Raw genomic sequence first — 15,838 nt, forward strand, 5'->3', positions numbered from 1 at the left:
GTTAGAAGGGGAGAGGTGCAGAGTCTGGGGGGGGGGGGGGGGGGGGAGAAAATTCCGGCTCTAGGGCCCGGGAAAGGTGCGGACCTGGTGCCTGAGTTGGGAGCCTTGAGGGCGTGGACAAGGGGTCAAGGTCCGAATCTTGGTAGCCGGTAAGGACGATGTGGGTCGGGATGTACTGGGGAAGTCAGTGCCGCAAGCGAGTTCTGGGTTAGGGGTGGAGAGAAAAGTTCCGGTCTGGGAGCAGGGTCCCCACGAGGGGCGTGGGCAGGGGAACGCAGCTGGGGGACGCTGAGGGCGCAGGTGGGGGGGCCCCGGGAATGTCGGGAGGCTCAGCTGGCGAGGCCGGCGGGGGGTGGCGGGGGCGGCTCGGCCCCTTTGACGCAGGCGGCCTCGCAGTGCTTGTGGAGGTAGGACTTGAGCGCGAAGGTCTTGTCGCACTGGCGGCAGCGGTAGTGCTTGAAGGCCGAGTGCGTCTGCATGTGCGCGCGCAGATTGGAGCGGTCGGCGAAGGCCTTGCCGCAGTGCGCGCAGCCGAACGGCTTCTCGCCCGTGTGAGAGCGCATGTGGCCCTGCAGAAGCCAGGGCCGCGAGAAGGCCTTGCCGCACACGCCGCACTTGTGGCGCAGGTTGTGCGTGAGCACGTGCATGGCCAGCGCAGGCATGGACACGTAAGCCTTGCCGCACGTCGGGCACTTGCGCGCCAGCTGGCTGTCCAGGCTGCGATGCGTCTGCTTGTGGCGGCTCAGGTTCGACGACGTAGCGTACGTCTTGCCGCACTCGGCGCACGCGTGCCGGTGCCCGCCGCCCGCCGGCGCCCCCGCGCGTCCCGCGCGTCCCCCAGCGCTTCCGGCGTCCCCCGCGCCCCCGGCATCCCCGCCGCCCCCGCCGCGCCGCCGCCGCGAGCGCCCGTCCGAGATGAAGAAGGCGTCCATGGAGTAGCTGTCGGTCACGGCCGCCTCCCCGCGGAAGTAGCGCGCCGACAGGCTGGACTGCGGGCTCTCGGGGTCGCTGTACTCCTCCGGCGCCGCCGGCGGGTACGCGGGCTCGGCCGGCCCCAGGTCCAGGCTCGGCTTCTGGTCCGCATCGTAGCTGCTGGGGGGCAGGCAGTGCGGGGCGTAACCTGGAGGGGGCGAGACGGAAGCGGGGAAGGTGAGGCGCCCGGGAGGCGTCCACGTGGCCGCTGTAGGGAAGTGACGGCTGCTTGTATGATAGCAATCGCTGTCCTGCGCCTGTGCTCTGGGGGTCAGGCTGCCCGAGTTCGGATCCTTCCTCCGTGGGCCGCAATAAAAATCACCCCACCCCACCCTCGTGGAGCGCAGTGAGGTCAAGTTCTACTGGCTTTGTGTTGACTGTCAAATGCTCACAGCCACGCAAGGAAGGTATTATTATTGCACCCACTTTACAGATAGAGAAACTGAGGCGTATAGTCTAAGCCCACAACTAGTAATTGATGGAGCCAGGATCCAAACCTTGGCAGCCTGACGCTAAAGTCCAGGCTTTCTTTATTCCAGCAACATTCTGCCAGTTCCAGTCCTAGGACTTACCTGAATCTCAGTTTCCTCATCTGCAAAGTGGAGCTTATGATCGGACACTCCTTCCCAGGGTCTTTGGAAGGACAGAGTAAAGTGATGAGGATGATGCATTAAGCACTTCCTGTGCGCCAAGCTCTGCCGCCATGCTTTACACACGTTAACTCATTTAATCATCACAGACCCTATGAAGTAGATCCTGTTATAATCCCCATTTTACATATAAGGAAATTGAGAGAGAGAGAGAACACACAGTAATTGCTATATAAATGTTATCTATTATAATTATGCTTTTTACTTGCTTGAAAAAGCGACTTCACTGAAGATTATTTAATTGTCTGCCTCCCCCACCAGGCTGTGAGCTTCCCGGATGGGATCTGTGTGCCTGGCTCAAAGGAGGTGTGCAAAGAATATATGTTGTATGAAAGAATCACAATCCTGTTAGGCCCACCTCCCAGGGTTGCTGGGGGATTTAAAAGAGGTCACGTATGTGGCATGTAATAGATGCTCCAAGAAGGGAACTTCGTTGTACTTGCTCCCAAGCCTGTTTTGCTCCCTGCTCCACTAGAAGCCTTCTGGAGTCCCCCTGTGAGATTCATTCCCGCCCCCCCACCCCCCACCCCTCTCTCCTCTCTAGAGTTGGACCAGAAATCCTTTCCATTTTGGGATCCAGTGACTGGTGGTGGGTGGGCCAGGGCATTCAACAGGGGCTTTCCAAGGGCAGGGGCCACCCTGATTTGTCTCTGCTTCCCTGGGCCTTGTGTGGTCCCAGCACCCTCCTTGAAGACCCTGGGGCCTGGGCTCCCAGGAGAGTTTCTGTTGTGAGCAGGGAACTGGATTCAGAGCTTTCGTCCCCTTAAACAGCCTGCCCAATTCAGCCTTCGTGCTTTTGCCTCTCATAGGGCACTTTGGCATGGTCACAGGGTGAAGTCTGTGTGCAGACTGTCCCCCAACCTGGAAAGCAATGGTGTACCCTTTCTTTCCCTCTGTCCCTTCAGCTGCCCACACAGGGCCCTCGGAACACAGAGATGATTGGGGATTGCGGGGGTGGAGGACTCAGTAGGGAGGGGCACTGTAGTCAGATGCAGAGAGGGCACTGGTGGTGGCAGCTTTATAATGGGGGGTGCTCAGCCTCTCAGCACCCCATCTTCCCCTCCTTTGGTCTGGAGGTACCCCTACCTCCCACTCCAGGAATCAGGCCTGGTACTAAAGCCCCAAAATGTTCAGGGAGTATTGTTTCAGACTGAGTTGAATACCTGTTGGGCATACCCAGACTCCCTCTTTCTCCTTCTGTATTTCTTCCTGTTGTAATTACTGATGATAATGGTAATACTAGCTGATATTTACTGAGCACTTCCTAAGTGCCAGGCTCTGTGCAAAGTACTTCACTCCCATCACCTCGTCGAATCATCGCAAAAATACCTGTGTTACAGATAAGGAAAACTGAGGTTCAGAGTGGTAGTGGTACTTGCTCAAGTGGTAGTGGTGGAGCAAGAGTTGGAACCCACTGCACTGCTCCCCTTCTTTTCCACATGCTGGGAGGTCCCTGAGGAAGGGGCCATGGCTGGGTTGTTCACCTCCTATCCCCAGTGCCCCAGCTAGTGGACACTTGATAAGTATTTGTGAAGTGGGTAGTGAACGGGAGATAAAGATTTGCCAGGCCAGCCTCAATCCCCGGCCCAGCAGGGTCTGCCATAGACCATTCTGTGTCCTTGGTCTTGGGACAACTTGATTCCCGACACTGATTGTAGCTGGGTGACCTGGAGCAAGTTGTGCATCTTTCTGCATCTCTGCTCCTTTCTCTGGGTATGGGGATAGTATAGAATGCATTTGGAGGGGGTCACTGATCATGTGGCCAGTGCCTTGCACGTGCTGTTATTAAGGAAGGATGGCATATTGGTTAAGAGCACAATTTTGGCACCAGACTACCTGGATTGAGTTCCAGTTTTACTATTCCCAGTTGTGTGATCTTGGACAAACTGACCTCTCTGTGCCTCTGTTTCCCCAGCTGTGAAATGGGGGAAAATAAAAACACCTAACTCATACAGTTTGCAGTGCAGAGTCCGTGAATAAGCAAACAATAAGTGAAAAGTGAACAAATAATAACCAACACTCCTGGAGCACTTATATGTCAGATACTATTTAAAAGCTCTACACACGAATGCATCCCACCCTCATGACTCTGAGGTTGTACCATCTTACAGATGAGGAAACTGAGGCATAAGGTAGTTAGGTAACGTGCCCAAGGTTGCACAGCTAGTAACTTAGAGGCCGGATTCCAACCCAGTGCTTGGCACGTTGGCTGTTATTATGAATAATAATAACAAATCTCCCCAGGTGGGTTTCTGTGCTGCAGTTTTCTTGGCAACTGCACAGACACATTTTGCAGCTCCAACCTGGGCCACTGTTTCCTCACCCAAGATGTGTAATTTCTGGTTCATGGTCTGGTGAGAAAAATTCTGGTGACCCACGTTGGTAGGAGCTCAATGGACCGGGCAGTCCTCGCTGCAGCAGGGCCCTATTTCCGTGGTTCCCTCTGGTGGTGGCCTGTAGTACTGCAGCACCTTTCTCCTGTCGCTCGGGATCTCTATATATTGTGGAAATAGGGGCGCCTCAAACAAAGGCTCCTCCTCAGCTTAGGGACAGATGTGAAATTGCCTTCCAGACAGGAACTGTGGGGCCAGACATGATGGCCAGCAGCTGCGGAGTTTGGCATGGGTTGTGGGGTGGGAGTGGAGGGTTGTATGAGAATTTATGTGGTCATGTTGGCAGAGGTGGTTCTAACTTACTTTGTGACCTTGGTCAGGTTGCTTAACCTTTCTGGACTCTGCCTCTACCAGAAGAAGGTTGACTGGGGTGCTCTAAAAACACTCTTTGCGTCGTGGCTGAATGACTCCTCAATGATGCCCATTGTCCTGTCCCCCATCCCCCAACCGCCGTCAACTCCACCTCATTCTCAGATCCACAGACCTCTCCCTACCTATGTGACCTCGGGCAGGTTATTTAACCTTTTTGTGCCACATCTGTATAAAGGAACTCATAATAGGATTGAATGAATTAATGGTGTAAAATACTTGGTACAATGCCTAGCACACAGTAGCCTCTCACGCTGTAATTTTATTGTCATTATTATTGTCACTACATCTCCTAGTGATATCCTTCTAATCTGCTAGAGAGTGAAGGGGACACACGTGGGTATCTTAGGCTGCTGTGTGACCTTGGGCAAACAACCTCACCTCTCTGGGCCTCAACCCTGGAGAATCCTTTAGGACACTATAGGCAATGCTCTTCTGACTCTGTGCGTGGAACTCAGACAAGTTTTGGGTGCCTTCCTCTGCCTTACAGGGGACTGTAGAAGGCTGAGCTGTTTGTCCCCCAGCCAACAGGGTGAGAGAGGCCTCTCTTGTTTGGGTCCAGGTAGAGGCAGGGAGGCCCAGGGACTCAGAGAGAAGAGACTTGGCTCTCACCTGGCTCTTTTACTCATACTCCAGCTGTGTGACCATGGGCAAGTCACAAGGCCTCTCTGGGCTCCAGTGGCCCATTTGAGGGATAGGGAACAGAGCCACTTCTGTGACGTGGGGCTATAGAGAAGGCTTAGAAACACTTTGGAGATGTAGAGATGTCATGTACGTGTCACCTGAGAATGACTTTTGGTTTTCCCTACTCAAGAGTCTTGATATTTTAGACTGAAGGTCCAGAATACATTTTTTAAAAATTCTGCAAGGGAAAAAAAATTCTGCAAGGGAATTTTATGAGAAATCAGGTGCTGGGTGCTTTGCAGACATTGTCTCTTCCAATTGTCTGACCCCTTGGGATGAGGGTAGGGGCATCTCTGAGAAGTACTTCTGCTCCTACTGCTTCCAGCTACCCCTGCGCCCTCTCCGTGTGCCAGGCACTGCGCCAAGCCCAGAGGCCCAGAGAGAGGAGAGGAGTTGCCAAGGTCACTGTAGGAGGAGTAAGGCTCAAAACCCTCCAGAGTCTGTGTTTTTTTCCAAAACCCCTGAGCAGGCATGGAGACCTGCTAGGGGAGGGAAGATTTTCAATTGGTGGGAGGAAAGGGTGGTGGGTTTCTTCAAATACTACCACCCAGCTGGCCTGTGTCTGATGGGATGATGGGGAATTGGGGGTGGGGAGAAGCTCTATTCTTCTAGAAAATGCACCAGCCCTTTGTAAATCTTTGTAAATGATCAATAAAAGTAATGACTAACACTTATTGAGCACTTACTGTGTACAAGGCTCCCTGCTTGGTGCTTTATGCACATTAGCTTGTGTCTCAGGGAATGTGGTGGTCACTTGCCCCGGTGCCCTAGCTCTACAGAAGCTGAAGCCCAGAGAGGAGACTTTACCAGATCACAGAGCAAACTCACACCAGAGCTAAGCTGGCCTCCTGACTCCCAGGCCAGTGTTCTTTTTCCCAGTCTCTCTCAGATTCCCAGCGTTGCAAACTTCCTCCAGGGAATTTCCAGCCCAAATCCCACTTCCCTGTCTCAAGATGAGCAGAAGAAGAGAGGGGCCTAGTAACGGGCCAGCTTCCCAGGTGGCCCACTTTCCTGAGGAGGGCCGGGCCCCGCTAGGTGGGGGGGGCTGGAGGGGCTGCTGCACGAGTGTATTTAGAGCTGTGTCTTGCTGTGCCAGGGCCTCGGGCCTCGAGAATCGGCTCCAGCCAGCTGAGCAGAAAGCCAGGTCTGTCAGCAGCAAAGCAGGATAAAAATAGTTTCTCCTGTCTGCTCACAGAGCTGGGCAAAGGGGCTGGTACCTCCCCCTCCCCTTATTATAGCATCTTTGTTAGCGGTTCCCTGGGCACTGGACCAGAAATGACACCCACCTCCTCCAAGGGCCTGGCAGCTGGTACACCTGCCCACTGGGGGGGGGGGTCCCTGAGTCCAGATGAGTGGTGGGCAGAGTGAGGTCTGGCCCAACATAACCAGGTCTGTAGGGTGCGGGGCTCGTGCCCACTGACTCAGACCCAGGGAGTGTTGAGAGGATTCCAGGGCCCCTCCCCACCATCCCTCCCTCCTGAAATCCCCCATATTCTGGTTTTTCCTGACTGTGACCCAATTCCCGTGGCCCACAGGGAGGTCCACAGCTCTGCAGGAATCAATAGGAAAGATTTTTCAAGGGGTTGTGGAGATAGGCATGGTGGCTAAGGGTCTGGAGTTGCCCAGCGCTGGTGGGTGGAGTAGCCTCCTGCTCCCCGCAGGGTGTCTCTGGGGCCCTTTCTGCATGCATAATGCACACTGTCTCTCCAGACCCCCTGCTTGTCTGCCCTACCCTCTCTGTGCCCCAGAAGGTGCCCATGCCAACTTCCCTTCCTAGCCAGAGGCTGGCAGTGGACACTTCATCCCAGGGGAGCCCACAGCTGGAAGGAGGCCAAGAGTTCTGGGGGGCTCATCTCTCTCAGCAGCGTCTCGCGTGCCCCCCAGAGGGCCTCCAGGCTGTGGGGATCCCTGGAACATGTAGATGAAGCACCCACCAGGGAGGGGTGATGCAGTCTGCCATTTATGCCCTTGTCATCTCGGGCAAGTAATCTCTCTGGCCTCAGGTTTGCCTCTGGCACTTGAAGCTAACCTTCCTCAGCACTCTGCTCTCACTGCCATTTGCCCACTGTGTGTGTGTGTGTGTGTGTGTGTGTGTGTGTGTGTGAGTGAGATGGGGATGTATAAATTGCTGTGCTGCTACAGGGACTTGATGTACTCTCCTGTCCTCTCTCAGAAGCCACAAACTGAGACTATCTGAAGAGTGGACACTCCGTCTGGGCCCCTCATGTCCCCCTTGTGACCCCAGGCTTTAAGGGGGACCAGGGGCCCCAGATTCAGTATCCCACATGGACCCTGTGGTTCCACATTCCCAGTGACTAATTCTTAGGAAAATCAGATTTTTTGGGTCCCTAGAAGGTCAGAGCTGAAAGAGACCAAGTTTGACTGCTTCTTTTCATAAGAGAGAAACTGAGGCTCGGGTAAGGAAAGATTAGTTCAGAGCCACAGAGAAAGCTGATGGTGGCGCTAAGACTTGAGCCAGCCAGCCTTGAGAATAGACCTGGACATGACCTTGGACTAGAAATTGGATCTGGATCCTGATCCTGGAGCCTGAACGTTGACCCGGACGTGGATTGAAACTTGAACTTGGACATGGATTTGTTCTGAATTTTGGAGTGGACCTGTAACCTGGGACATTGACCTTGGACCTAGACTTTAGACCTTGTCCTAGACCTAAGATTGGACATGGACATTGGACCTGGACATTGGACTGGATGTTGGACATGGACTTTGAACCTGGACCTCTGACATGTCTCTGATCTTGACCTTGGACCTGGACCAAGACCAAGATGCCCGGGGCAGAACACTCATATGGGCCTGCTGTGTGTCCTTGGGCACCTCCTCAGCCATTTCTGGGCTCCCTCTGCCAAGGGATTGGGGCTACCCTTACGCATTCCTGCTCCCCAAATGGGCTTTCTGAAATGTGGGGTAGATGTGTAGTAATTGGGGACTTTCAGCCAGGTTCCCAGGCCTGGCCTGGAGCGACTCCCCGGCGCCATCAGAGGGGGTAAGCAGAAGCGGGTGCTGGTATAATGTGGTCAACTAGATAAGCCTGTGGGCAGAAGTAGGAGCGCTTCCTCAGCTGCTGGGGAGGCTTAATGTAGCTGCAGAGGGCAGACAAGTGCGTTATTGGATTGGCATTGAGCCCTCATCTGCCTGGGTCAGATGCACTCTGAAGGAGTTATGGGGGCAGGATGGGGTGGGGGTGCAGAGGAAGGAGGACCTGGCATCCAGCTGGACTTCAGAGTTAGGGTGTGAGGAGAGGTAGACGTCCACCAGTCCGTGGAGACCACTGCTATGCAGAGGGACGGGCAGCAGCCTACCCTGAGGTGGCTGAATCCCTAGCATTCCCCAGGATGGGGGCCTAGGCCTGTGAAGGGGCGGGCTTCGTAGAGTTGGAGGGCGAGGTTCTGAGAGGGTTAGGAGGATGTAAGTTGGCATCTCACCGAGAGAATGAATCTGTGCTCGGAATCACCCAAGGGAGAGGAGGGGAAGGGAAGGCTCCGTGGAGGCAGAAAGCAGTGGAGGACGCAGGAGGAGAGAAGGAGGCCTCGCACTGGAGAGGACGGCGGAATTAGATCTGCTCTCCCTTCTTCGGGGAGCTCCGCAGAGAGACCTGGAACCTTCCCCATTTGTGGGGCTTCTCCTTCCCTATTTAGGGGTTCTGTGCATTCAGGGGGCGCCTGGAGACCAGATGCACCTGCCACACCCTCTGGCCAGCCCATGGAGGCTGAGAAGGAAGGGAGTAAGGAAGCAAAGAAGAGAATTGCTGGTGTGTGTGTGTGTGTGTGTGTGTGTGTAGGAGGAGGAGTCCTCCAGGAATTCTCCAGCACTACCAGCCTTTCCCTGAGCTGGGGGTACACTCTTTAATTTGGGGTCCTGCATCTTCATCAGTTAGGAGCCTGTGGTTCCCCTGACCTCCACATTCATAGGCTCCCTTCCCCAGATTCCCCTCCCACCAGTCTCATCCTGACCCTGCAGGGATGGCTTGTAAGAGGATCTTTCTAATAACTGGAACTATCTCCAGCCCCACGCCCTCCCCCTTCCCTCCCTCCTTTCTCCTCCCTCCCCCTTCTCTCCCTCACTCTCCTCACCTCCCCCCCTCCTCTCTTTCTCCTTGTTTACCCAGCACACTTACACACGCTGAGAGAGAAAAACGTCAGCTCAGCAATTTTTCACACTTCCCTCAAATGCTCAGCAAGGTTATTTCCGGCAGAACGGAGACAACGGACCGCTAGGAGCCGGCAGGCTCTCTGAGGACCCCCAGCACCCCTACCCACCCGTGCAGTGAGGGAGCCTTCACTTCCCAATCTGGCCACACCCCAGGGGTGGAAGAGGCCCCCGATAACAGAACAAGGCAGACCCTGTGTTCCCTGGCCATACCAGAGCTTGAAGGGTCACCCCCTGGTCTCCGACACTAACCATTTACTGCAGACACTGCCAGGGCACCCAGGCCAGGGTGCCTGTCCTCAGCATGGGGCAGCCTGCAGAGACTGAAGCCAAGAAAAACGCCTGGCCTCAGAAACTCTGCCACCCTCAGCCAGACATCAGATGGTAAATGGAGCCCTACAGAAACCCTGACAATGGCCCCCTGCATTCTCTTAGACCCACATCCAGTCATCTCCACTGCCTCCCAACCCAAACTTGACCTTCACAGAAGCTGAGCTTGTCAAAGTTGGAAGGATACTTAGATCATGCCATCCAAACTCTTTCAACTGCTGAGGAGGCGGAGGACCAGAGAAGGGAAGGCACTTGCCCAAGGTCACAGAGCAAGTCAGAGACCTAAAGCCCAGGCCTCCCAGAGTTCCAGACCAGATATCAGACTATCAGGACCGCCTCAGGATTCCCCAGAGGGAGCTGGTCTGGAGCCCTTTGGGGAAAGGGCCAAGGACAGGGATGGTTCTAGGGTATCAAAGCTGGTAGAACATCCCTGCTGATGGCTTTGCCCTTACCCTGCTTCCCACCATTCACTCAGGGGCTCCCTTCAAGGCTTTTTTGGACTGAATTCAAGGCAAGGCGTTCCTGCCTCCCTCCTGAGGAACAGTCTACAGTTTTGGCCGTGCATGAGAAATTCTCTGGGCTTCTCTAGGTTTTCTCAGCTGGCCTGGGACAGGACCAAGGGGGACTCAGCGGGCAGAAGCCCAGGGCTTTGTGTCAGTTCCCCAAGGGATCCACATCCCAGGCTTGCAGGCATTTCCATTCCTACCCAGGTCCCCAGCCCTGGCATGGCCCCAGGTCTACCCTCTGTCCTGCCAGCACTCAGATAAGCCCAGCCACATCCCTGGGCTTCAGTCCTCAACCCCAAGAGGTCCTGGGGTCAAGAAAAGAGGACAGTAGAATATGAGACATGTGGGCAAAGAAAAAGGGAGGTTGATTCTCTTGGGGATCTGGGGGAGGCCAGGAGATGAGGGGCTTTAGCTATATCCCTGATCACTCCCTAATTTCTTTGACCTTGATGAGGTCACAGAGCCTTTTACCCAGCGCCCTCTTGCTACCTGGCTTGGCAGAGTGATGGAATGTGGGTGAAGTGCTTGGAAATCCCTGAGGCAGGAGCTCCCACCCTCCTGCCTTTGCCATCTCAGCTTCCCCCCTCTTCTTCAGTCCTTTCTTCTCTCCTTTTTCTCTCCCCTCCTCTCCCCTTCTCTCTCTCTCTCTCTCACACACACACACACACCCCAAAGCTGATGCCACATGTGATGTCAGATTTCTTACTGCCAAAGGGATGCCCCCGCTCCAGACACCTGTCCTGGTGGGGACCATCAGAGGAGAACCCCTTTGTGATCCTCTTCATGGGGGATGGGGTCCACAGAAGCAGTCTCTGACTTTTCTCCACACCCTCCAGAGATCACCCCCTTCTGGGCCTGAATGACCTCTCGTCCCCCAAACCCTTGTCCCTACAGGCACTTGCTCTGAAAAGAAATAGAGTGTGTTGGGGGTAGGGGACTGACGAAAAACAGCAGGGCTGGCTCTGGAGAGGAGTGAGAAACTGGAGGGGGAGGGAGTGCAGCCCAGGAGACCAGGAGCCACTTTGGGGGAACCCCTCCTAGAAATTCCCTCTTCCTCTCAGTCCCCAGGACAGGCCCAGCTTTTGGCAGGCGTGCGGCTGAGGGTAACAAAAGAGTTGCCGAGAGAGGGGCCCGAGAACACTTGTCTGGCATCGCCAGGGGGAGTAGGCTTGAAGGGAGAGAGGGTGCCCCCAGCCACCCCCCGGGAACCAACCCTATTTCCCCAGGGATTGGTAGTCCAGGCCGGTTTACCTTCCCCATCAAGGGAGCACTCGGGCAACCAGCCTCCTTCCCTCAACCACGGAGAGGGGACCGTCAGATTGCCTTATGCATTAGCCCCCCAGCACTAGCCCTTCATGGGCACCTCTCTCTCTCCATTCTCTCACCACCCCTCACTCTGGCACCAGTCTAGGGCCACAACTTTCAAAGTCCGGGCAGGCGCTTGATGGCGGGATGGGCCGACCCTGCGACTTTCCCTTTGTACGGACCTGGCCCTTGCCCCGCCCGCCCAGCCCTTGGGAAGCCCGGGGGGCGCACACAGCCAGGGTCATCTCCTCCCGGGGTTCCCTACCGCGCGCACCCCTCCTCGTGGCCCGAGTTGGGGAGGGCCCGAACTCCCCTCCCCTCTTCTCCCCCCCCCCCCCCACGCCGGGTCCCACTCACCGTTGTCCTCGGGCGGCCCTCGGGCGCCAGGCAGCACGTAGGCGGTCTCCAAGGGGTGATAGGTGGGGGCCGGCACCCCGCTGCACTGGAAGCCGTCCCCTTTGATCTTCTTTACCAGGAAGGAGCGGGGCATGGTGCGACTGGCGGGGGGCTCGGCGGGGGCACTAGCGAGGGGCCCCGGTGGGGGCAGGCGGCCAGCCGGGCGCGATTGGCTGGCTGTACGGGGTTTCAGCACTGGACAGCTCCCAGCGGGCGGGCGGCCGGCCGGCCGAGCGGAGCCGGCACCGGTGGCGGCGGCCCCGGCTCTGGCTCTGGCTCCCGCTCGGGCTTGGCGGCGGCGGCGCGCAGACAGGCGATCGCTGGAGCTGTGCTCAGCACTCCGGCTGCCGGCTTTATATGGGACGCAGGCTGGAGGAGATCAGGTGGTCCCCTAGCAATGGAACTGTTCAGCGCTCTAATCCATCAAATGTCCCCCAGGACAATCGCTCCGCACACGTTCCCCTGAACCGGCGGCGGTGGGGGCAGGCCAGGCTCAGGGAGCAGCGGGCAGGCAGGAGGGGAGAAAGTGAGGGTGAGAAAGGCGCAGAGATATAGAGAGACGGAGAAAGGGGGGGAGGGAAACAAGGGGGAGAGAGAGAGAAGAGATACATAGAGAAAGACAGAGACATACAGAGAAAGAGAGACACACACACTGAAAGAGGTAGAAATAGGAGCAGAGAGACCAAGATAAGGACAAAAAGACACAAGAGAGAAACAGAGAGAAGAAAGGCAGAGATGGAGAGAAGTAGCAACACACACACCCACGGGAGAAAAAGAGAGCTCCAGATACACAAAAACAAAGCACCCCAGGGATGCAAAGAAAGGGAAAGAAAAGTGCAAGACAGCGAGAGAAAGAGAGGGGAGAGGAGGTAGAGTGGTCTGAGCAGGCGGGGTTCAGGCACATGGGGACAGGGAAGGGAATGCAAAGAAAAGAGTGCGAGCTCGCCAGCGGCGATCCTCCTGCCTCCAGCCCTCTCCCTGTCCCTCAATTTTGAAGGGGCTAGTTTGGACACTCAGCTTTAACTAGGGGAAGTCATCCCCCCACCCCAGCTTGGCCTCCCACTGAAGCCCCCTGCTGGGATTGGGGTTTAACTTTCTTCTTCCAGAACTGATGGGGGGAGCAAGTGCCCGACGCCGATGCCCAGCCCCGCTCAGCCAGTCCTGTTCCGGTGCCTAGCTCAGGCGCGCGCTGCAAGAGGAAGTGAAAATCGTCCAGTAATTAATTTCCCTGCTGCCGGGGGGGTGGTGGTTTTGACACATCCGAGGCTGTGTCTTTCCCTGAAGCGGGGAGCAGACAATAGAGACACGTGGACTGGGAAGGGAGAGGGGGGAAGGGAGGGGGAGTGGGGCTCCCGCTGGAACTCTTCGCAGGTCAGCTCCTTTGTCTCCAGGAGGATCTGAGCAGACCCCCCCCACCCCCACCCCAATCCAGCCAAAACCTAGGGGAGCTCCCATATCTGGGCAGGGCCAAGGAGCAGTCGAATGCAACCCCCTGACCAGAGAGGCTGCTTGGCAAAGTGCCATGGTGGTGGGCCGGCCTCAGCAAGTATGGGATGTCCAGAGCACAACAGTCCCGGAATCAGACTCTAGGAATGCCAAGATCTCATTGGTTAACAGCATTCTGCTTATGGGATGCCAGGCTGATGCAGTGTGTATGTGCTTTTGGGACTGGGTCATCCAATACCAGTTGGGAGACTGAGACCCATGGAGGCTGAGAGAGGCCATGGAGGTGCCCAGGATCCCATAGTGAGTCAGCAAAAATTCCCAGAGACCCCCCCCCACCCCGCTTTTGGGCCCTCACACAATCTTTCAGTTGTCACTTAGAAACCTCGGAATGAAATATGGGCCCCTGATCTTGCCAAGGCCCTGAATGATCTGGGGGGCCCTGCCCATCTTCTCAGCCATATTGCCCCATATTTTGCCCTCTGGGACTTTTTTTTAACCTCAGTCACAGAGGGCTGAGGTGCCCACACCCTCTGATTCATGGCACACCCAGTATTCCCCCCTCCAGCCACACAAGCTGACTTCTAGCCTTGCCGGCTTCCTGCTCTCTCTTGGCCCCCACACTGGTTCCTCTGTTCAGAGGAACCCTCCCTTTCACCTGAGTTCAGCCCTACTTGTCCTCAGGGCATAGTTGAGGCATCACTTCCTCTGTGAAGTGCCCCGACTTCCTACATGGCAGGGCCAGCTTGCCCATTGGCCTGTGAGCTTTGTGACTCTGCCCTGCGTCTGGCTTGGCATACTCTAACAGGCTGCAGTAGGGTATCCCAGCTCCCCTACTTATTAGCCATGAGATCTTGGGCAAGTTATTCAACTTCTCTGTGCCTCAGTTTCCCATTTTATAAAATGGGAATAATAATTGTTGTTAGTTCAGGGGTTGCTGAGAGCATTACAGGAGTTGCTGTTTGCAAAAGGGCTTGGAATGGTGCCTGACATATAGTACACGCGCATTCCATGTGGATTCTATATGTACAGTTGCACCTGGAGCACCCAGGGTTCATCTAACACATGTTTGTGGGGTTCTGTGGTAGTAAGTGGTGTGGAGTAAGTGGTGACCTAGACAGTCCTAGTCGCTCATCTCCTTGGAGGTGACATTCAAGGGACATAAAACTGGGTGGGGATGGAGAGTGCTGGTACCTAGACAGGGTGGCCAGCAAGGGTCACCTGGAAGAGGTGACATCTGAGCAGAGACGTGAGTGATGAGATGGAGCCAGCCACGGGAGGAGCCAGGGAAAGAGTGCTTCAGGCAGAGGCTTCACAGGTTCAAAGGCTCTGAGGCAAAAATGAGCTTGGGCCAGTTCGGGAACAGCAAGGAGTGGAAGGAGATGAGGTCAGGAAGTTGGCAGGGCCAGAACCCAGAAGGTGCTCAATAAATCATGAGTGAATGACTGTGGGGTGAGAGTCAGCCTTAAAAGGTGGACATATTGGTTGGAGAATTAACTTTTCACTGCTCACATAGAGGAAGTTGTTGATAGTTATTCGTGGTGCAGTCATATTTTTGAGTTTGTTCTGGGTACTGGGATCTCTGTCCCCTAGGGGTGCCTAGTCCAGTGGGGTAAATAAGACAAGTCGGTGCCCATGAGCTCAACTCCTCCACCTGCTCGATGATTCTATCATTCCTACCTCTTCCATAAGAGATGGTAAAACTGAGCCCAGAGAGCTTCACAGGACACTGAGGGTCCACAGTGACTTAGGGACAGAACTGGGGCTGGACTCTCCCTCACCAGGTGGGCAGGGTGGAGAGGTAATCCCCCCTTGAATTGACTGATGGAGGTGATGTGTCCAAGGTCCCATAGCTCACTAGTGTCAGGTTGGAGATCAGATGCCAAGTTTCTGACCTCCAGCTGGTAGGTGGTATCAGCACCTTTAGCAGATAAGAAGAAACCCTCAGCCCAGAAGGTGAAGTTCAAAAATACCTACGGGGTCGGATGTCCTTAAGCATGGATGAAATACACAACTTCTGGCATGGTTTCAGCACTAGGACGCCATGGAGGGCCTTCTGTCTCCCAAATCTCCCCCAACACCGGCTCACTGGTTTCAGAAAGTCCACTGTTAGGAATTCATTTTTCCAAGTCACATCAAATAAGGGAAGAATTTTTTCCCCAGGGATGCTTGCTGTACCATCATAGACTGGAATAAAACCCCCAAGTTGGAGACAATGAGGACGGGTGTGAAGAAGACATCCCCTGGATGGAATATTCTGCAGCCATTAAAAATTATCATCTGGGGGAAGAGCTCATGGAATTATATTCAGTGAAAGATGCAGAATCTTGAAATCTCTCACAGCACGTTTACAACTATGGACCAAAGTAAAAATGAACATGCACAGAAAAGTGAAAGAAGGGTGGTGGAACTATGGATGTTTCTCCACCTTCTTGTTGTGTTTTCCTAAAGACCATAAAATGTTTCAGTTCAAGAACATTTATCTTGAGTACTTGCTAAACGACTCCCTTACCTCTGAAGAGAAGAAATGATAAAGTTTCGTAAAACATGTCAGGATATTCATTCTTCTGACTTCTGGGAAGATAGCATTGCCGATGGCAAATTTCCCCAACGACAACAATAA

General features: G+C 55.0%; 1 protein-coding gene across 1 annotated transcript; it reads right to left on the reverse strand.

The window, feature by feature from the left end:
• Window positions 1-329: 329 nt before the first annotated feature.
• On the reverse strand, window positions 330-11,866 carry SCRT2 (scratch family transcriptional repressor 2). Its single transcript, XM_032607234.1, has 2 exons — window positions 11,734-11,866; window positions 330-1,120 (listed from the first exon to the last, which is right to left on the reverse strand). The coding sequence occupies exons 1-2, from the start codon at window positions 11,864-11,866 to the stop codon at window positions 330-332; spliced, it is 924 nt and encodes a 307-aa protein (XP_032463125.1).
• Window positions 11,867-15,838: the final 3,972 nt, after the last annotated feature.

Source organism: Phocoena sinus, chromosome 15, assembly GCF_008692025.1.
Source record: "Phocoena sinus isolate mPhoSin1 chromosome 15, mPhoSin1.pri, whole genome shotgun sequence".
Lineage (NCBI taxonomy): Eukaryota > Metazoa > Chordata > Mammalia > Artiodactyla > Phocoenidae > Phocoena > Phocoena sinus.

Excerpts from the sequence above, each read along its gene's own strand:
- SCRT2 (XM_032607234.1), bottom strand. The coding sequence starts at position 11,866 with ATGCCCCGCTCCTTCCTGGTAAAGAAGATCAAAGGGGACGGCTTCCAG. Across the intron at positions 1,121-11,733 it reads AGGGCCGCCCGAGGACAACG|GTTACGCCCCGCACTGCCTG; the intron begins GTGAGTGGGACC and ends CGCCCCCTCCAG.